The sequence below is a fragment of the Ambystoma mexicanum genome, chromosome 9, assembly GCF_040938575.1.
Source record: "Ambystoma mexicanum isolate Mex_15411 chromosome 9, UKY_AmexF1_1, whole genome shotgun sequence".
Classification (NCBI taxonomy): Eukaryota; Metazoa; Chordata; class Amphibia; order Caudata; family Ambystomatidae; genus Ambystoma; species Ambystoma mexicanum.
In genome coordinates, this window is record NC_090931.1 from 355,009,407 (window position 1) to 355,031,065 (window position 21,659).

At 44.7% G+C, this 21,659-nt stretch overlaps 1 protein-coding gene across 2 annotated transcripts in view; it reads right to left on the reverse strand.

The window, feature by feature from the left end:
• The window catches only part of NSUN5 (NOP2/Sun RNA methyltransferase 5), an 89,742-nt gene that overhangs the window by 25,153 nt on the left and 42,930 nt on the right, over positions 1–21,659 (reverse strand). For both annotated transcript variants that reach the window (XM_069614778.1, XM_069614779.1), the window contains exons 5-9: positions 20,948–21,086; positions 20,520–20,635; positions 18,671–18,849; positions 17,885–18,095; positions 17,161–17,316 (exon numbers count right to left, since the gene is read on the reverse strand). In XM_069614778.1, coding sequence (XP_069470879.1) covers positions 17,161–17,316; positions 17,885–18,095; positions 18,671–18,849; positions 20,520–20,635; positions 20,948–21,086 — 801 coding nt within the window. The remainder of the gene's footprint in view (positions 1–17,160; positions 17,317–17,884; positions 18,096–18,670; positions 18,850–20,519; positions 20,636–20,947; positions 21,087–21,659) is intronic.

Here is a 21,659-nt window from a genome sequence, read left to right on the forward strand (position 1 = left end):
CATTCTAATAGAATAGTGGACTCCTCCTTTCTTCTCCATGTCCTGTGTGCTTGTTGTTTCTGAGGTCTTCCCCTGCCATTCTAGGCGGGAACGATCTCAGTGGAAGTTTTCTTCAGTGTGTAAGGAACTCATGGTGGCAACAGTACAGACAGACACAAGCGATCACAGTTCAAGGGTGTTTAAATGGGAGAGAAAACACCCAATCTACACCTGAATCTAAGATGGGAGCAAGCTACGACCATCAAATAATAAGGCAGTTCTAGTGGTGTCTTGTCAAATAAAAAGGGCCTATACTAAGAAAAACCTATTGCCAATCCTTACGGCTAAGTTCCAAAATAGTGTGGGATAATGTTCACAAGAAAAGTAAGAAGTGTTCACAAAAACGATAAGTCAGGATGGTATTGCTGTGGTCTCCCTTCCCATCGTTTTTAGCATGGGACAAGGTGGGACTTCTGTGCACAGCACACCGGGGCCTCACCAGCACGAGTTTACAGTTTGTTCCAAATATCAGGGCCTTCTGTGGCGAAGTCTCTTTAACCCAAAGTCTCTTGCCTTAGAGGACCCCTAAGTGCCAAAATAAACATGTTCCTTCAACAAATCTACATTGGGCGATAACTCTTCGCTTTAGGATCCCCCTCTGTCGGGTTTGATCCTCCTCTCAGTGTTGGCCTCCCTCTGTTGAGTTCACGATGGCCTTTCAATTACATAGTTCATGATTTGCTTCATCTCATCGGAAAGCAGGGGTTCCCTTCCCCTAGCTTTCTCTTTGCAATGGGTCAGAGACTTTTCGATTGTACACGGGATTTGACGTAACCCTTGTAGGACCACTCTGACACCTTACGCCGCCCTCTCCTAGGGCCTTCTGGTTCTTGTAGTTTCAACACAAATAAAAGGGGCCAAACACACACAAGACCTTTTTTCACAAGACGAGTGGAACCTTCAGCTGACCACAGCCTGGCTTGCTATCAGCTTTTTCCGACTCACCGGCTGTGCTGAAACAGTTGGCTTGTCTTGCTTCTGTGGTCAAGGACGGTACATAGGCTGAAAAGGGCAAGAGCACTTGCCTCCTTCTCGTCCTTTCGAGTCTCGCCGTCTTTCTTCCTTGTTTGAACTGCTGGCCTCGAATGGTTGCTGCCTTGTGCGGTTGGCATTGCTCGTAGTGTGCTCTTGTGCTCCGCATTTTATCCCTGTGCGGAAGGTAAAGGGCATCAGGTGTGCGTGGTTACTGTCAATTGCCTGACCCTTTTGTTAGGACATGTCAGGTAAACGGCTCTGGCGTTAGTCCATTGTTTGTCAAGGTTTAAGCAAGTGTTAGTGTCAGAAAAGGGGGGCAGGGGCAGAGCTTCTAAATACCCTACATGGTAGGATGGGGGAAAAGGTGTTACAGGGAATGGGGTACTGCGTCTCGCCCGGTGTCCCACTTCCCCTCCCGGAAGACACCTCCACCCCCCATCCAGGTGATCCTCCCCCACTGGTCCACCCCAAGGAACTGGATCCAAAAGCGATGGCCATGTCCTGGCCACAGGGTTAACATATCTCCGGGGACTAGCGGGTGAGACACCTTCAGGTTTCTCACAAGTTGGAATCCTTGTATTCCCTCGCCTAGGCTCCAGAGTGTCTGAGAAGGTAGGAAGCGAGGGAGGAGTCCAAAACTCTACAGCCCTTTGTCCTTCACCTTGACTGAAAGGAACTCCCAGGGGGGGGGGGGGGGTGTAAGGGGGACTCCCGTAGGGGGGGGAGGGGGTCCTGATTGGACAGCCAGCCTCCCATTTCTGTAAACTGCAGGGAGAGATTGCAGAAGTTTTGCTGTAGTTGCTGATAAATAGCCGAACCTGGAAGTTGCTGACAAGTTGACCACTGCAGCTGAAACCGAAGAGGAAGATGAAGATGAAGATAGGATGCATGTAGCAATTTCCAGGGACCGGAGAGCCTGCAGTGCAACGGGAGCTCGATATAACCCTTCCTTCCAATTGACCTGAGGGTCCGAACGCAATGACTCGTACCCAGAGGCTGGTGGAATCCACTAGTCTCAAGAAAAGCTGAATTTTGAGCCATCCCATGACCTGTTGTGACCAAGCTGGGCTGCAAACCGACAATACCCTGGGACCTCGAGCCGGAGTGTGGTGCATTGTCTTCCGAAACCCGTATCCGTCCAAAACATTGGTGGACTCCTGCTGGATCTCAAGAGACAGTCCGAATCCCTGAAGTCCCCTCACCAGAGTGCAAGACAGAGAGAGTGAAGAGAATCCGACCAGCGATATTCGTTCATCTGTCTGCTGTAAAAAGGCGCCAAATCCACTAAACCTTTGCTGGAAGCCTCCTCAGACGACTGTTGCTGCACGTTCCCATTCAGTGTCCAGTTCTTTCGTCTCCAGACCAAGAATCCAGGGACTGGGTCCTGTGCTGCTGCTTCCTGAGGGCAACCACTCAGAAGCTCTTTTCTCCTAAGGTACTGTGTGGGCTTGGGTAATTGTGATGCTGGAAATGCATTGGCGGGACAGAGCCTCCATATCCGTCTTTTATTGCTTTATCATGTGTGTTCCGTCTTGTTTTCCGTGCAGGAGTCCATTTTCGACTCCTGGTGGTGCAGCTCTACCTCTTTTTGGTTTGGTGAAAAGACCCTTGGGATACCCTTATGGCACCCATGGGTGGGAGTACAACCCTGTACTGCTAGTGTATGTTTTTTGGCCCCTGTGTGTGGCCCACAGAGCAGGGTATGGGCTGGTGGCAGCTCCATGCTGAATTTGACAGGTGCTCGGAGTATCCTCCATTTTGGGATACCCAGGCCCTGCCATTGGAATCAAGTTGATTTCCGATAGGTGACAAGATGGCCCTTATGGCCTCTTGCTTTCTATTGCCCATTACCTTGCATTCCCGAAAGTCCCGGGAGGCCCTGACTCTGTCCACCCAACAGCCAGTGAGTGGGAAGGAAGTTCCATATATGGTGTTGTGGGGGATTGTCCAGGCCAGACTGGCTGGAGCCTTCCCAAGGACTGGATGTTGTGTGTACGCTCGTGAGATGGGTCTGGGTGAATGGAGTGTGTGACGAATACGCATTTCATGTTGTGGGTATCTGGTGGTTGACACAATGACTGAGACAGCCCTGCCCGAATATGGTATGAATGCAGTGTGGAGTGCTGAATGGCACAGTGCTTGTCTGAATCCACATTCTGTGTTGCGTGTGTCTGGATGGAGAAGAATGGCCTGAATGCACTTTGAGCCTGATTGTCTGCCTGACTGCCCTTCTGAATGGTTGGTTGCCCAAGTGTGACCCAGCAGAGTGAATGGGAGATCAACAGTATATCTGGGGGCCTCTCACTGATGGAAATTGTTCAGAAGCTGAAGTCAAAACTGATGCTTAACCTTGATGTCCACTGAAGGAAGAAGAATAATTGCTGCTGCTGTCTTTCGCTAATCTGAAAGTTGCGTGACTGTCAGGGAACTGATCCAAGAGAGGAATTTAGAAGGTATTCCCCAACATCACTGAATGTCCCCTAATAGCGTCACTGTGCTAAAGTTGGACCTAAAAAATGTGCCTAATAGCGTCACTGTGCTAAAGTTAAATCTAAAAAATGTGCCTAATAGCGTAACTGTGGTATAGTTGAATCTAGAAAATGTGCCTAGTTTCGTCTCTGTAGTATAGTCACTGTGGTAAAGTTGAATCTAGAAAGTGTGCTGAATAGCGTCACTGTGCTAAAGTTGAATCTAGAAAATGTGCAGAATAGCGTAACTGTGGTATTGATGAACTTAGAAATTGTGCCTAAGTGTACGCCCCCTGTCCTGCTAACGTGCTTGATCACAGGCACTTCACTGATAATCACCATATCAAACTACTTCACTTACTCTCCCCTATACACCATCATTCAACTAGAACACACCTGTACTATGACACATTCGGTCTAGCTGTTCTCATAATTAACATGACCCCACAAACTCCACATCATCCTAATAAAAACACAGCTAGCTGAGCACATTCCGGCTAGCTTAAGCGTCTCTTCAGGCCTAACGCAGCCAGAACTCAGTCTGGGTGTCCACCCTCCAGACTGAACACATCCAACTGATTTCCTCAGCACCACATCTACCGCTAACAAGCAGCTTTCATGCAACAACCACACCAGCTGCACACATATCTGGTGCGCCCACGCACCATACCACACTCTCTCTCTCTACTGATTGAACTGCGGTTCCTGAGGACGTTCAACCTACCAGCGCTTTGAGATCATAACAATGATACATAAGGCGCTATATAAATGCCAAGTAACATAACATAACATCAGGGTGAAGGCTGAGCCGGGGAGGCACTTAGTAGGGGTTGGAGCTGACTGAGGCATGCCACATGCCACATTCAGCTCCAACCGCTTCTCCCTCGGCTTCCTTGCAGCTCACATACAGGAACCTCTATCAGCTTCCTGGTTCCTGTTTGAGCAGCACAGAGGAGCCGATGGGGCCTGGAAGGATACACCCAAGCTGCAAGGAAAAGGTAAAAATGTTTTTTGTTTTTAATAGGATGTGTGTTTTGCATGTGTGAAGTGCATGTCAGATGTATGCATGTGAATGATGGGTGAATGAGAAGTGCTGTGATGTGTATTTATGGAGTGCTCTGGGTGGGTGGTTGTGTGCATGTAAGAGAAGGTGCGAGTGAGTGGCTGGAGGGCGAATGAGCATACATGTGGTAGTGTGTATTTGAATGTTCTGGGTGGGGTTTGGTGTGCGCCTGTGTGGAGAATCCAGTGCGAGAGGTGATATATGGGTGAGTGACAGGTAAGTGAAAGGGGATGCATGTGTGTGTTTAAGTCCCTAGGAGACAGGAGATCACTGGAGCATTTTTGCCACATCCTTTAGTGATTTTGCATGTTTTACTGGTAATTTTAAGCAAAGGCAAGTTCATGTGTGCCATTCCCTGGCTAGACTCGCATTTTGGTGCAGTCAGTCCAGCCATTGCACATTTATTTCTCAGCATCTTTGAAAAAGAAAGCATGATAAGTAGTGTTACCTCACTATACTGATGTTTTGGTGTAGCAGCCTGTATATTCATCAATGTAGCATGACTTTATTAACTGAGAATCTAGGATGAATCGAGCAAGATAAGTGTTCTTATAGGTCTAGACTGGCTCCCATTAGGACCTGTTTGGACAGGTGTTCCTATTGTGACATGTCACTTTTAATGGCCAAACCAACCGGAGTATCTACTTACATAGGAGTACTGGCATAAATTGGCAGAGACAGTTGTGTGACCAGTGCCAGTAATGATACTATAGAAAAAAGTCTTAAAGCGAACATAAGTATGGTCTTACATGGGAATACTAGCATATGTTGGTGGAGCCAGCATGGAAATGTATGGGCACAGCCAGCATACAAATGTTTTTTATACTGGCATATATTGCAGGGACCAGCATGATAATGCATTGGGAAATGTCCTGTGCACTTTTGGTGACTTGCATCTATAGTACATTATTCATGATTTACACTACACCATACAAAACCAATTGTCCTTTTACCCACATTGTTGGCCTTTTACCCACATTTTAACAGAAGCTGTGCTGTGTAATGAACCATTTTAACCCATTATTCAAAACATTTACTCTGGGGAGGGAAAAGAATCCCCCTGACCGCCCCCCCCACCCCCCCAACCCATTTCCGTTTGTTTGGGGGCCCTGGCTATGCTCAGTCGCAATCACATATTTGTGGCAAATATTTACACCCTCCCAAAAAAAAATAAAAAAAAAATACTAAAAATACAACAAAAAAAATCACCAGCCACCACCTCCTTCGCTCTATGTTATGTTAAAGATTTAAGCTGTGATTGAAAAACATTTACTTCTTTCACTTGCAGTAGTGCATCCTCAGCACCTCTGCGAACCTTAATAAACTAGGCCATAACTATTCCAACTTCGGAATAGATGACAACAATATTACAGTAGCCAAGGAAGTCAAAACCCTTGGATTCTACCTAGACTCTACGCTGACCTTTAAAAAACAACAAGTCAACTCTATGGCCTCATCAACTGCTTACACCTGCAAACTAATCAGAGCATCCAAACCTTTCATTTCTTCCAACAACTGCATCACCTTAGCTAGAGCCCTTGTTTTGTCCAAACTGGACTATTGTAATGCCCTATATTTAGGGAGTAACAAATACATTACTAACAAGATCCAGATTCGACAATACCATGCCTTGAGAGCAGCACTAAGCATTCTCAAGAAAGCCCACATTTCAGACATTAGAAGAGCCAATAACTGGCTCTCCACGAAAGAAAATCCTTCTCAAAACAGCCTCCTTGTCACACAAATGTCTCCAGTATGCCGCACCACAATACCTCATAGCCAGATTTACGAGACACACTTCCAACCCCCCCACGAGAACTACTAACGTCAATCTCCTAACGGTGCCCATATTTAAACGCAAAGACTGGTGGAAGCAGCTTTGCGGTGAAAGCTGGCCAATATTCAAATTCCCTCCCCCCACTGAGGGAAGATTTACCCTTCCTCCGCTTTAGGTCCAACCTCATCCACTGGATCAAGGAAAACGACCTCTGACCCTATACTTTGTAAGCCCTTCTCCACTTGTACATACCATGTATATTGACCACTGTGTATCTATGTAACTGTGCAACCTACCTGCTTCCTGTCTTACTCTGTACAAATTGCCTGATCCACTGTCTTACCTACTACTTATTTTATAAATGTATGCTCCTGTACAGCATTGTTACCTAAGCTGAACAACCTTCTTGATGCTTATTGCGCCCCGATACCTTTGGGTCTGGCGCGCATTAGAAATATTAAAACAATCTAACAAAAGCATGCCCCTGCAGCGGCATGATCATGGAAATTGCGCACATATAGTGGTCCGGACCCCCCACAGCATGGCAGGCAGGGGAGTTGTCAAATTTTGTGCTGTGCCATTGGTATCCACTGGGTCTGACAAAGGGGTAGTGTGCAGTGCGCGCCTTGAAGTCTGCCAGCGAGTCCCCAGGTGAGATCTCAAAACAAATTACAAACCCAACTCTAAGCCGCCCCGTCCAAGGTCCATCTTGAACGCGAATACCCCGCAACTTAACCATAAGCCCAAAGTTTGCAATATCTCTGACAAACTTAGCCAAGTAAACAAAACACCTGATGCCTCCCCTCTCAAAGGAGCGCTGCTCAATACAAGATCACTAGTCGCACACGCCACTGATATTGCCGACTTAATCACTGAAGGGAACTTGGACTTCCTTGCAATTACGGAAACGTGGCTCCATAATGCAGCAGGACCTGCTCTTATGCTAGCTATCCCTGATGGCTACACCATAGTCAGACAAGACCGTGGTAATGCCCGAGGTGGCGGTATTGCTATTATCTCTAAAACCGCTCTTGGGCTTAGACTAGTCCCCACCTTACTATCACAATCTTGTGAAACTCTCACTGCCAAAATTCAGATAAATAACTCGCAATCCCTTACTATACAACTTATATATAGACCACCGGGCCCTCCTGGTACCTTTGAGGAAGACCTGCGTAACATAATTATGAATAACCTTAAACCTACCACGCAACTACTCCTATTAGGTGACTTTAACCTAGGTTTTAATGACCAAATAGATAAAAACGCTACTGAAATAGCCAATACGATCAAAGCACTAGGCCTTACCCAAAAAGTCAATAAACCTACTCACCTTAAAGGGAGAATATTAGACTGGATAGCGGACCTTAATTGCTCCGCCACTATTTCATCCATCCTGCCTTCAGCATGGACAGACCACTCTCTGATCTCCTTTCACTTATCCACTATAAGACCTATTCTACTGGCTCTACCACTAGCGCCACCATGCTCAACCAGGAGTAAAAAAAAAGTATCACGGTAGAGCAAGTTATCCCTGCCATTCTGCCCACACTCAACGCACTACCTGAAAATCTTGACCCCAGCAGCCTAGTTCAGGAATTTAACAACATTATGCTCACCACACTGGATAAAATTGCCCCTATCAAACTTAGGCCGAGCAAACCAATAGCCCACTTGAACAAATGGTTCACCCCACAACTTAAAGACCTCCGCACCTTAAAGAATAAAAGTGAAAGTAATTGGAGACTTTGCCCCTCTATTGAGAACAAAGCCAAACTAACCTCACTTTCTTCACACTACAAGAAGGAAATCTGCCAGGCAAAACGCAATTCATACGACAAGCGTATTGCTAACTCAAATTCAAGTATGAAAGAACTCTTTTGCATACTTAAAGAACTAGAGTCCCCAATTATTACCCCTGATGTCTGCACTAAGGACAAATCCTGGTGTACTGACATCCAACATGCCTTAGCAAATAAAATTCAACAAAAAAAGAAGTTCTGAATTTACAGTACTCGCCTAACACCCTCCTGCCTAACGAGTCACCATCGGCACACAAGAATACCTTCCATTTTTCCAAAATGTCTACCCTAGAGGTAGAAAAAATCATCCTATCTTTGAAGCCCTCGAACTGTAAAGGCAATATTTGCCCAGCACAGCTAATAAAAGATGCTGCCAGAGAACTCTCTCCATTTATAACTAAACTGATAAATGCCTCATTTGCTACTGGTACCATACCTGCTAACCTTAAACAATCCTCTGTGCTACCCCTCCTCAAGAAACAGACACTAGATCCTCTTATTCCCACCAACTACCGGCCCATTACCACAGTCCCATTTCTACTAAAAATATTGGATAAAGCCGCTTACATTCAAATTCAAAAACACTTGGAATTGCATAAACTTCTAGGCAACAGACAATCTGGTTTCCGCCCACTACATGGAACAGAGACAGCCCTAATCGACCTAAAGTCCCAAATAGACGAGTTGAGAGACAAAGGAAGGACAGTACTCTTGCTCCTACTTTACCTCTCTGCCGCATTTGATTTGGTCAACCACAAGGTCCTATGCCGGCACCTTGATTCTGCAGCTCACTTCTCCACGGGTGCCATCAAATGGATTGAGTCCTTCTTGAGCGAGAGAACCATGAGAGTCTTCTCCCCATCAGCAGCTGCCGACCCTACACCCATCCTATGCGGTGTTCCCCAAGGGTCCTGCGTCTCGCCTACCCTTTACAATATCTTCACTAAGCCACTGTTCGATGATCTGGACCAGCTGGGTATCATCTACACTAATTATGCAGATGATACTCAGATTCTCCTCCCACTTTCTGGGGATTACGGTACGGACACAGGCTTAGTGAACAAAGTTTACCTTATCATCCAAGCATGGATGGCCACTCATGGCCTGTGTTTGAACGATGATAAGACTGAACTTATAATTCTGGGTTCGCAGGCCAATATCAAAAAACTAGGCCAAGAATTCTCATCATTCAATATTGACGGCAATACCATTAAAGTTTCCAAGGAAGTAAAAACCCTTGGATTCTACTTGGACTCCACACTGTCCTTTGATAAACAGGTCAAATCCCGTACCTCTGCTACGGTTTACACCTGCAAATTACTCAGAGCTGGTAAACTGTTCCTCTCTGACAATAGTTGTCTGATCCTGGCTAGAGCTCTAATACTCTCCAGAATTGACTACTGTAATGCCCTATACAGCGGTGCAAACAAATCTACCACTCAAAAGCTCCAAACACTTCAGAATAATGCTTTAAGAGCAGCCTTGGGCATAAATAAAAAAACTAATCTCTCTTCCTTGAGACGTCAACACAAATGGCAATCTACATCCAACAAAATACTACTAAAAACGCTTTCCCTGACTCACAAAGCCCTCAACAACGCTGCCCCCAGCTACCTCATAGACAAACTCCAGAGAAGAACTTCTCTCAGACCTATCAGAATTGGGAATACTAACTGTCTGACGATTCCAAAATACAAGCTCACCACCATTGGGGGCAATAGCTTTACTGTTAAGGCAGCTAAAAGCTGGAAGTCACTGCCTCAGGAGCTGAGAGCAGACCAACCCTACCTAAAGTTCAGAAAAAATTTAATAAAACATATCACTGCCATGGATCCTTAGTCTCCCATCACCCTTAGAGGACCTGCCCACCTCCTTAGTGACTTGGTCATCCTGCAGTAACTGTGGACCACTGTACTCATTTTGACTTTTGCACTAGTTTCTGAAGACCTTGCACACTGTGACCCACTTGGGAGCCTAGTATTCTACAAAGGGCCCCACGTGGCACAATTATCCTCTGTATAGTGCATACTGTTTATCAAATTTCACTGGCTATTCATTTCTTCGTCCTTTTCTGTACATTGTATATATCCTGTAATCATGTAAAAAAATGTATATCTTGCTATTATGTAAATATTGTAACATGTGTATACGCAACTATGTAAGTCTTGCATCTCCATATTACGGCGCCCTTTTACTCACGAGTCTGGTGCGCTTAACAAATGAATAAACAAACAAACAAACAGAAGCAACTCGTTGGTGTTTCCAATTTTAAATAACAGTGTGGTGCTATGAATTGATGTGTGCCGCAATGATATTACATTAAATGGTGTTTTTTTGTTAAGTCCTCAGGCACCCAGTATTACGCTTAGATAATAAAAACTATGGGGTGGGGGTCTTGGGTATATTGAAAGAACCTTTCCCAGATATTAAACTCCAGCAAAGATAACATTATCAGGTGCACTCCCCTCTGTGTACGCAGACCAGTCTAATAGGGGTCTTCTATTGTACTGGTAGCTGAATCATATATACCTTTATAACCATGGAATTTTGTTGATTACTATATCCTGGTCAAATTTTTCAGGCCTTGCTCGTGCAGCATTTTTCTCCTGGTTAAACTGCAGTGCACGCCTCCCCAGGTCAGTGCTTTTTTGGATTCTTTAACATAGAAACGCCACAGAGAACATGTACTTCTGTGTCCATTTATCTATAGATATTTCATACACTAGCTGTAGCCCGCGTTACAGATTTCAGTTACTTTGTTAGAAATACTGCATTATGCAGCTGTAGCCTGCATTACAGATTTCGGTTACCCTGTTAGAAATACTGCATTATGCACGTTTTACATATAGATCCCAAGTCGAATCTGGGAAATGGCAATGCCCAAATGTGTAATTGTGGAGAAATCATGCCGAAATGAGAGCACCTGGAAACACGGCTGCTAGATGCATCTAAAAAAAATGTTTAAAAATAAATAAATCGGGAAGTCGTCTGACATGTCCTGTGAGGTCACTTGGGGGCGGTGTCAAATTACATCACTTCCTGTGATGTCATGTGATGTCACTTCCGCAACCCCTGGCATTTTGGTGAAATTACGTCCGCGACTACCACTGTGCTACCTGAATTCGATAGAAGCAGTTGGACATCAAACTGCTGAAATCTGTACACAAAGCATGAACTTAAGTCTCACTATTGTTGTTGGGTACACATGAGCAAAAGTCAGATTGGTATTGGGGGCAGAATGTGCCCCTCCTAACCAATGAACAGGGGCCATGTACCGCAGCTGTGACCGTTTATTTTTCCAATCTTGTCACGCAAACACCTCCATCAGTGAGTGCAATAAAAACAAAATGTTTTTAAAAAACCACTGTTGCCGTAGAGCAGCTTCAAACCTATCAAGGGTTAGCTTTCAGGTCAGAGCCGTTTGTCACTGGCAACACGAAACAAACATGAGGGTCTTTTCAAAACCGCCATAAGTCTGTAAGCCATCAACGATGGCCGCATGCACCATTTGCCTGCCGTTTCTACCAGTGACAGGTGTGCTCGAATGCAGAATCAGCTGCAATGTTCTGTGGGCCCCTATACATTATTCCCATCATAGGTCAGAGGTTGTGTATGCCCAAGTAAAAAAAATACATGCATTCATTGATAAATCAAATTCATGATGGCGCTAATGTTGCCGACTGTACATATTTTTGGCAGACGGTATGCACTGCAGTAGCGATGCACCCAAAGGAGCGAGAGTGAAATAAAAATAGGGTGATCGCAAGCAGCAATGGAAGGGTCAGATGGTCCCTCGGTGACGGGGTGGCAAAGGAAGGGAGTTGGTAGGCAGCCAGTTGGTCTGCACCACAATGTTAGGGAGAGTTTCCCCGAATCCCTGTGGTCATGGTCTTTAAGGTGCATCTTCCTAACCTAGGTACTGTTCCCGTTTCCATCAAGCTCAATCGGCTCTCCAAGTGGTAGTTGTGACAGAGCAGCACAGATCTTATGCAGGAGGTGGAGTGGGGTGGTTCACAGGTACAGTACACACTTTTCGAAAATACCCAGTAAGATAATGTCCACACACTACATTTTAATACAAAATATAACATTTATGTAAGAAAAGGCAAATATGAATAGTAATGCGCACAGAGGAAAGTAACATTGTAAAATAAAACATGCCAACTGTGTCAGGTAAGTAACAGTTTTAAGTAAGAATTCTTTTGTGTCTATACAGTGCCTCCTCAAAAGAAAAATACATTACAAGGTAAGTTAAGTATTTTCCATCTATGTTGGCAAATGAAGTAGGAGGCCAAGCGAAACCAGTAGTGCAAAATGGGCAGTTTTTGTCGGGAAAGAGTTGCCTTTGTGTGAAAGTGCTCTAATGAGCAATTCCTAGCGTTCCGCCAGAGGGAAGTAAGATGAAGAGGCCCAGGTAAGAAATGCAAAATGAAAAGACTTGCTAACAGGCCTCCTGGGGGGGGGGGGGGGGGAGAGGAGAGAGAAAGAGAAAGAGAGAGAAAGAGACCGTCTGACCAAAACAAAATAGTTCAGCAGCAGGCAGCCCAACATTTCCAGATGTGGTTGCTGTGTATGTTGTTCAGCGACCAACAAGGGATCCAGCGACGAGTTACTGGTGCAGGAGAGAACCCAAGACCATTGAGAAGCTAGATTATTCTCAATCCACTAATCTCCCAGGTCAGGCCCAGAGGAGCAGAAAGGCGAGTCAGCTGCATTCGATGGTTGCCAGTGATGCAGGTATCCCAGGTCATCCTCTGGCACAGGATTCAGCTTCTAAGGATGGGTCGGCTCAGAACAAACCCAAGGAAGAATGAAAGAAGTGTGGCAGAAGTTCCACCGGAAAAGAGAGCTACGGAAGAAGGATCAGGAAGACAAGTTCTGGGGTGTGGTGGCAGGATAGAGGCAGCACAGACCCATGAAGCTTCCCAGTTTGGGGGAGAGAGTGGAACCAGTGCCCTCGTTTTATATCCTGGGATTAAGTCCCCCTTGTGCCCTGGGGTTATAATAATATCACCACACATGATTTAAGGAGGGGGCTGGTAGCAGCTAACATGTAGTTTTGGCTTCACCAGTGGTGCAAACCAATTTACTGCATTACTAGCTCAATGTACTGTGAGGGGTCAGACATGCGAGTTGGACGTAAAGTTGTAGTTTTCTCAATGTTTTCCATTTGTTAACAAAAGAGGGTTCAGATTAGGGCTGTACCGAATAGCATATTTAGTATTCGGCCGAATACCGAATAGTTCGGCCGAAGCCGAATATGAAGCCGAATAGTTGCTTTATTTAATAAATCATGTTGCAAACTTCAAAAAACACACTTATTAAAAAACGAATAAAGCACAATTTTAAATGCATTCTATACTTTTATTTCTCCTCATTGTAATTAATGTAGCATCTTTATTTAAAGCATAAAAGCCAGAAATAAAGCAGATTTAACCAAAATGAAGGGACCAAATGTAGAGAGGATTGTTGCATATTCCGTGGCAGTTAAAGTAGGAGGCTTCACAAATGCAAAAGGACTGGCTTTGTGAATCAGATGCATTGCATTCTCTATCCAGTTGCAAAGTCGATGTGGTCGAGTTTCGAAACTTCTTTGCAGCTCACATAGAAATGTATAAAATGGTTCATGTCGGCTCATGCAGGACACAAGTCAAGAGGAAATCTGAAATGCGTGAACTCTATCTCACAACTATTCACCCCACCCAAACAAATGCTGCTCACTTTTCACTCATTTTAGCCACTCCTTCTCGCCAATACACAAACATTTGCAATTTATCATTCCTGATAAAATATCTGATAATGTTAAACTCAGGACTCAAGTAGTTAAAAAAACAATAGGGGGGACTATGAAGTACGCAATGGAAGTGAAATGACAGGAACTGAAAGTATCTATGAAGATTTCTTTCAGTTTGTCTTTTCCAACTGAAAAAAGTGCACATTGCATATAAACATTTGCCAAAAGAAAGATTTTCCTGTATTGTTGCAGGCTAGGCATAAAAGATGAGCACCTTTTATGTCTAAGAATCTGTAACAAAACATGTCCTAAAGAGCAGATGACAATATAAGATATTTTTCAGCTGTGTGATAGCAATTTGTCTGGTCTAATTCTATTCAGTTTTGCAAACTGAAGTCTATATTTGCCTTTTGAGTTCATGTTGCATTGTATTCAAATGAGAATGTCAAATTATTCGGCAAGAGCCGAATAGCAAGAAACTATTCGGCCGGAGCCGAATAGCTTTATTTCAGCCGGAATTCGGCCGAATACTTACTCGAAGGCGAAGTTCGGTACACCCCTAGTTCAGATAAACGCCTATCTTTTCCTAGCCTAACGAGAATGTTTCTGCCTAGCAAACTCAAAGAACGATGAGCTAATATCCAAAGGCATCTGACCCTCACACAAGAATACATATAACCAATGTTTACAAAGTGAATGCATCAGTCTTCAATTCAACAAAACAGTGCACTCATTCAAACAAAGTACTCTTTGTGACCAGGGTGTGGCTCTGTTGCCTTGAATCAATTAAGGAAAATCCTTGCTAAAAGTCTGATTCAACAAAGTTCTTTTCAGTTCAACACAAAATGTCTTTTCCATCCAATGCGTCCTTTCACTTGGTAAAGTAAATGTCTTTCAAAAAACACTTGTTCATAAACCAAAGCAATTGTTTCCCACCACACAGTCTCCTTCCCAGGATGTAAAGCAGATATTAGAATACCACAATTAGTCTTCGAATAGAATGCTTTTGTCAGGATAGCACAGCAACTGCCTTTTGTGATGCAACAGTTTGTCAGGATGATAAAGTTTCTTTTCACAACACGTTTTACCACATGTCTTCAAAGCAATTGTTTCCTGGTACTACAATTGGTCCTTTTCCTGGTTCACTCACCTGCCAGGAAGTAAACTCCTACTACAATTAGTCTCTTCTGTTAGTGGCAATATTTGTTCCAAGGTTCTCCACACCAGTATCTCATGTGAGGAGGATTGAACAATGGTTGCCTCTCTTTATGTCTCGACAGTTGGCAATATGGGTTATAGATTTCCCCAAACTGTTGTCTCAGGAAAGGAGAATTGCGCCTGGGTTGCCCTTTTGTCTCCTTGCTATAGTTTCTTGTTGGTAATGTGGGTTACAGATTTTCCCAAATAGACATTTTATAAAAGCAGAATTGCGCCTTTTTTGCCTTTTATTTCTGCTTGCTCAGTATTCAAAATGATTTGTTATTAGTGAATGTTCTGCTCGGAGCGCCCGTAGGTTACCTGTTCCTACAGGCCAAGTCACCAGCTTCTCTCAGCATCTGTGTCACTCCTAGCTGCTGCAGCGGACCTTCTGCGGATCGGCAATCCCGTTGACAGCTCTTCTGTACCTGTCACAGTTTGCACAGCCCTTCTTTGGTGCTCCACTGGCTCGGTCGGGTCTCCGCGTCTTCCAGCACCACCGAGTGATCGCGTCTGTAGCAGGTCTCCCACACAGCTTGGCTTGTCTCCCCGCTGAGAACCGCGACTGCTTCCGGCTGCATGTTCTCTGCAATACAGCATGCCTTCTCTTCCCGCGTGGGCTTCTGCTGGTGCTTGCACTCCTGCTTCCACTCCAACTGCTTCAGGCTCTCTCCTGACTGCTTCTGCCTCTGCTACTCCTTCCGACAGCTGTTTCTCAAATTCTCCGGTTTAAATGTCCCGCTCTGGTGCTTTGACTTCAAACAACTAGACTGCACAGCTCTTTCTGTAGCACCTTTGATCATCATTAACTATCTGTCCCTCTTCCTCGTGCCAGTACCACAGGCATTATGAATCTTGAAGTGCATAGAAGTTGTGGCTCTTTCATGTCCCTTTAAATCTGTGGTGAACTGTAATGTAATCAAAGCTTGGAGATATTATGTGAATGACGTGTAGTTTAGTATTAGGGTTACAACGAACCTCAACCTAAGACCGAAGCCTGATAATTGGAGGATGTCACATTTGATTAATGAATTCTTGAAGTATAACATTTATTCTGTATGGGTGACTTTTCATAGAAGGTTCTTTGGGTTTTCTCATGGGAGGGATTGGCAGAACCACTTCCCCCTGACAACCATCTCCTCCCATGTGATCCTCCATAATGATGCCACCCACCAAGGTCAGGATTAGGTAGCGGATGTCTTTCCCTGGCCACATAGGAGGATATATTCGGCTGGGGTTTAGTGAGGACTCCGCAGGATTCATCACAGTACCTTTGTGATAGCCATCGGGGTACTAATGTGTCAAATGTAGAATGTGTTTTGTTTAATTTCGTTACTGAGCGCTGGAAATAAAGAAAGCATGCATTTACTGTGAAACTATTATGCAAAACAATACAAGGAACTTTGGGTATGCTCTCAATTAAAGGTGGAGAATGGCTGCATGTAGTTACCACTAAGAGGGGTTTCCCCACTTGATTTTTGCAGGTTTGTTGGTTTATATTGGCAGAAATTGTTCTTTATGTGTGACAAAGTCTGTTTGAGGGTCATGGTTCAGAACCAGATGTGGATATTAAGTGGAGTCCAGCAGAGTGCAGCATCTAACACATCAGGCAAATATGTGTATTGGTCACAATCTTTAAATCAGTATTTTCAAGTAAATAAAGCTGTTGGACCAGATTCTTAGATGTACCACAACACAAAAAATAGCCTATTGGTCTTACTTGAACACAGAAATAACTCTTGTAATAGCACCATTATCTTCTTCTGATATTAAGCGGATCGGTAGTAATTAGCAGAGTTCAGATTCCGATTGGTTTCATGGCAGCAACCAGCCAATAGGATGGGGACTAAGGGAAGGCACCAGATGTCTACTCCAGGACTAAGGCACCTAAATATCAGGTCAAAGACTCCCCTTCCGTATCAACCAGAAAGAGGAGTGTGAAAATAAGCCACCCATATAGATATTAAGCATATTGTTATGGGCCTGAAGTAGATGTGTGACAGCTAAGAATTGGGAAAGTGATCTTTGGAGATCAAAAGCTAAAAGGATGTATTCACTCCATTCTACTAGTCAGTATCACACTTCAAGACCAGAGGAACTCTTACCCAAATGGATGCTCCTCTCCCCTTTTTTTCCTCTCAAGCATGGCCACGAAGAACCCATTTGTCAGCGTCTCAGTTGGTGAAGCTCTCAAGCAACATTCCGCTCCGGGGAAGACTGGCATGCCTCGCTGTGGCCAGGAAGGCAGAGCTTTTACTAACCTGCAGAAACATACAACTTAATTTTAAAACGGTTAAGCAGGGGCAACTAGACTCAGCCTCATCCATAGGACCAACTGTGTACTGGTTGGCACAGGAATACCTGGCTTCTAACCTCAGATTGGATGGTTCTGGGGTAGGATACAGAGCATCTCTAGACTAGAACTGGATGGCTCTGGGTAACAGCCCTTTCACACTAGGACTGCATCTCCCAGAGACTCATTCTTTTGACCCCAAATCCTGGCAGCCATAGTGATAGAGAGCCACCAGACCTGGAGTATCGTTGGGCATAGAGCTGCTTACCCTTAGCACTAGAGGGCTCGGTGATGCAGAAATCCTAACCCCGAGCCCTGTGTCTCGCCATATTGTCACACTGGTACAAATCCCTTGGAGCTCCAAGGTCCAATGAATTGGACATAGCACATTTCGGCCTCAGAACAAATGTTAAGGTTCTCTCTAGCTTAATAAACCAAGGGCAATAAGAACAGAGCCACCACTCCCTTCAAGGTAATCCCTCCACACACACAAAAGTAAAGTTTATAATAAGAGCTCCTCTGTGAAAACCAGATACCTAAAAGCGCTGTTCTCCAGCAGTGTTTCCCGCACCACATCCTCATTCTCCACCTGGTGCACAGAACATGTGGAGTATACCAGACGCTCCACGGCTGGAAAACTGAGTGCGTGGTTCAGCACCTTGAGCTGGAATGTGGCCAGTGCCTGTAACCGGTCCATGGATGATGACCCCATATCATCTGTGACGTCATTCATGCGGTCCACAATACCTGTGAGACAACAAACGCAATGTTCTTCAGACGTGAACTTGGAGGGTCTCCTGCTTTTTTGGGCATGCTCATTTTTTATCTCACTCTCCTCCATTTTGTTGCACATTCACTTAGTGGCTTACTCTGCACCACACACAAACCACTCCATAAGCTGCTGCCAGCGCCATTGCCCATTCTTCCACTCACATTTAGCCACAACGTTCCCTTTTCTCTATTACAATGTTTGACACCTGTTTATCCATACTTCTCCCAAAAATTACTATTAATAATGGATCATGGTAGGTAACGATTGAAAGGGCATAAAGTGCAACTCCCCTGTACCCTTCTCAAGCAGGAGAGAAGCCCCCTGGGTGGCTTTGCATGGAGCTCCTAGAGCTGGAGAGGTATTCTGCCTCTGGTGTTCTCAATCCAACATTGTGCATGAATACTCAATCGTCAGAAATAATTCTTGCATCGATTCGGATTGGCACTACATGAAGTACACTAAACCCTATTTTCAAAGCAATTCAGGTGAGGATAGACAGTTTTCAACCAACATAACATGCTTCCCTTATCTCCCAGGCATGCCTCCTTACCAGACCCACTGCAGGAAGGGTCAAGCAGAATGTGTTGGACACTCTTGAATTTTGGGTCTTTGGGGTCAACTTTAAGGAAATCTTCATTGGCAAGCTGGTGACATGTAACACCAGCACGCAGCAGCAAGGTGCCCATGGTGGCTAATCGCTTTGTGTCCAAATCAAAGGCGAAGATCTTCCTACGGTCAAATAAAAGGGAGAAATCGAGGTGAAAAATAACTTGCATTAACACACCACCCACAGCCACTCTCTCACAGTTGCAACATCACCCGCTCACCACTTTCATGCCTTGGTAAGCAACATAACAATCACATCATAGTCATCATCTCTGTGGGTTTTTTGCCCTGCTTTGGCTTTTGCTCCACTGTGTTATTTATACTCCTTGGCACTATATGGGTTAATTGTGCTGGTTCAGTTGTTTGGCCTAGTTTAGTTGGTTTAGTTGTAGACCCACTTGTTTTGCTCCTTGGTATCCTGGACTGGCATTTGCCCCGCTGTGTGGGTCGTTTCCCTGCTTTGATGTTTCTCCACTGGGTTTTGCTCCTTGGTAGTGTGTTTGCTCTGGTGGAGTTTCAATCAGTTTGGTTGTTACCCCACTGTGTTTTGTTCCTTAGCATCTTACATTGTCTGCTTACGGTATGAACTATTTGCCCCAAAACCAAATGCACTATAGGTCCCAAACACTATACACAGACCAACTATGGCACTCTCAAACATCAATTTAAAATTGACAAACAGAACTCTACAAGCAATTTACATACCACTGCCACAGTCAATGCATCCTAGCATCATGGGCACATGGGGTTCCCATCTCGACACAAATGCCTATATGCCTTCGATGACCACCAAGAAACAGACCCACCACCTGTGTCTAGGTACTTCTGAACTGAACACAATACAGCAGCTATACCATCTTGCAATTTCCCCTTTCTCTCTCTCCGCTAACCTCACCCCCACCCGGTCAGATGTGCCAGACACCATGCAAATGATAGCAGTACACAGTGCAAATCCCAGAAACATAACATGCCACGCTTGTGTCAGGGGCCTCTGCACAAGAAATGGATGTGTCCTCTACGCTCTACCTACTGATGAGATGTAAATCTGTTCGCATTCTCTTTGGGTGCAATCAATTGGGCATGGGCAAACTGAAGGAATGGAAGTGGAGCAGCTGCCAGGAGTCTAGAGAGCAACAATAACTATTGAAGCTTAAAGGGATAGCAGGCAGATTGGTAGAAATCTGACTAATGAAGATGGGATGAAATTAGATTTAAGGTAATAGGATATTGATAATATGGAGAAATGATGCTGGAACGGAAAGGAGAGGAATCAGACATTGGGGGGAGACAGGAAATTGGGTATGTGGTGGGGTGAAGAACAGGGTATCGGACATACAGAAATGATTATCTCTAGGTGTCCTCAGAGTGGCAGCAGAAAGTAAGGCAGGATGGACAACATTGCTTGTAGGAGAGGAGCAAAAAATGTGACACGAACAGAGGCCAGGAAATCTATTTCTGTGAATGGAGGGGGGGGGGGGAATCAGATTTTAGACAAGTGAGAAGGGGTAGAGGTTAAACAAGGTGATGTGCGAAAGTGGGGTAGGCGATGATCAGATATCAACATGGGAAAAAAGGGTCTTAAGTGTCTGTAATGCAGGAGTATCTTCTTTCCAGCACCAGTCTAAAACAAAGAGTAAGGAACAGATTTTATAAAACAAAGTGCAGATATACTACTGTACAAGTGCCTGCACGTTCTACATGTGCGAAACAGGATTACATAGAATATTTTCACACACAGCTTCAAACTGTCCATTGGCCCTCTACATCATTATATCATCATGACATATACTCACCCCTTGTTTTTCAAGAGCGCAGCTAGGTGGCTTGTCTTGTTGCCAGGTGCTGCACATGCATCAATGATGTGGGAACCAGAAGGTGGATCTAGGAGGAAGGCTGGAAGGCTACTGGCCTGCAAATAACATCCAATTACATAGCTACAGAACCAGACCCGTCACCCAAAATTTCTATACTTTCCAGAAATCACACACATGCATTGCAGGGCCAAACAAAGCCTCCATCCATCCCTGAAGGGCCCTCCATGCATCTTCTGAAGTCCAAAATCATATGAATGGGCAGCTTTTATTATTTCAGAAAAGTGACCAAGCTCCAGTAAAATCTTTCCCTCCCTCTGCCAACCTTGCTAGCCTTAACTATCTTTCAAAATGTCACCCTGTCCCATTCTTGTACTTAAATTGTCTGCGCTTTCCCACCCAACAATCACCTTATCTTGCAGGATGATGTGGCCAGCAGTGTACAGATAGTTTGTGTGGAAGTCAGTTCGAGGTGGGAAAACCAAAATATCTGGAAGGTGAAGATCCATCAGGAACTGCTTCCCTGAGAGACGACTCAGATCCTGCAAACTTAGAGAAACAGCAAATAATGTGCACAAACATCCAGCTGCCTCACATATAGCCACCACCCCACCACAATGTGATAAACCGGCTTGTATGTGATGCGAGATGTGTAAAAGATGGCATTATGGTCAGAAATATCTCCATCCCATGAACACATGATGAACCAGCTCCTCTGCATTGTGGGTTTCAAAAAGAAATCAGACGAACGATCCCCACCGTCAAAATCAATGCACCTACTAGCTGCACGGCGACAGATGAACAAAGATAGTAAACACTTACCTGACTTCCCCATCCTAAACGAAGACCCATTGCGTGTACGAGAATGAAAAGAATGCACGATGCCGATATCTACCCAGATCCTCCGAATCAATACTATTTCGAGATGCACAGATCCAGAAATTATGGCAGTAACTATGTAAACAAAGGTACTACACAACACTCGAAGATAGACTGATAGCAAGGAGTAGATACGGATAAGAACAGGCCACATATTACAAATGTTACTATGCCAGCCACCTGAAACTTAACAGAGGTGTTTGCCTCCAGGCACGAGAGAGTGCACGTGACCCTGAATATTCA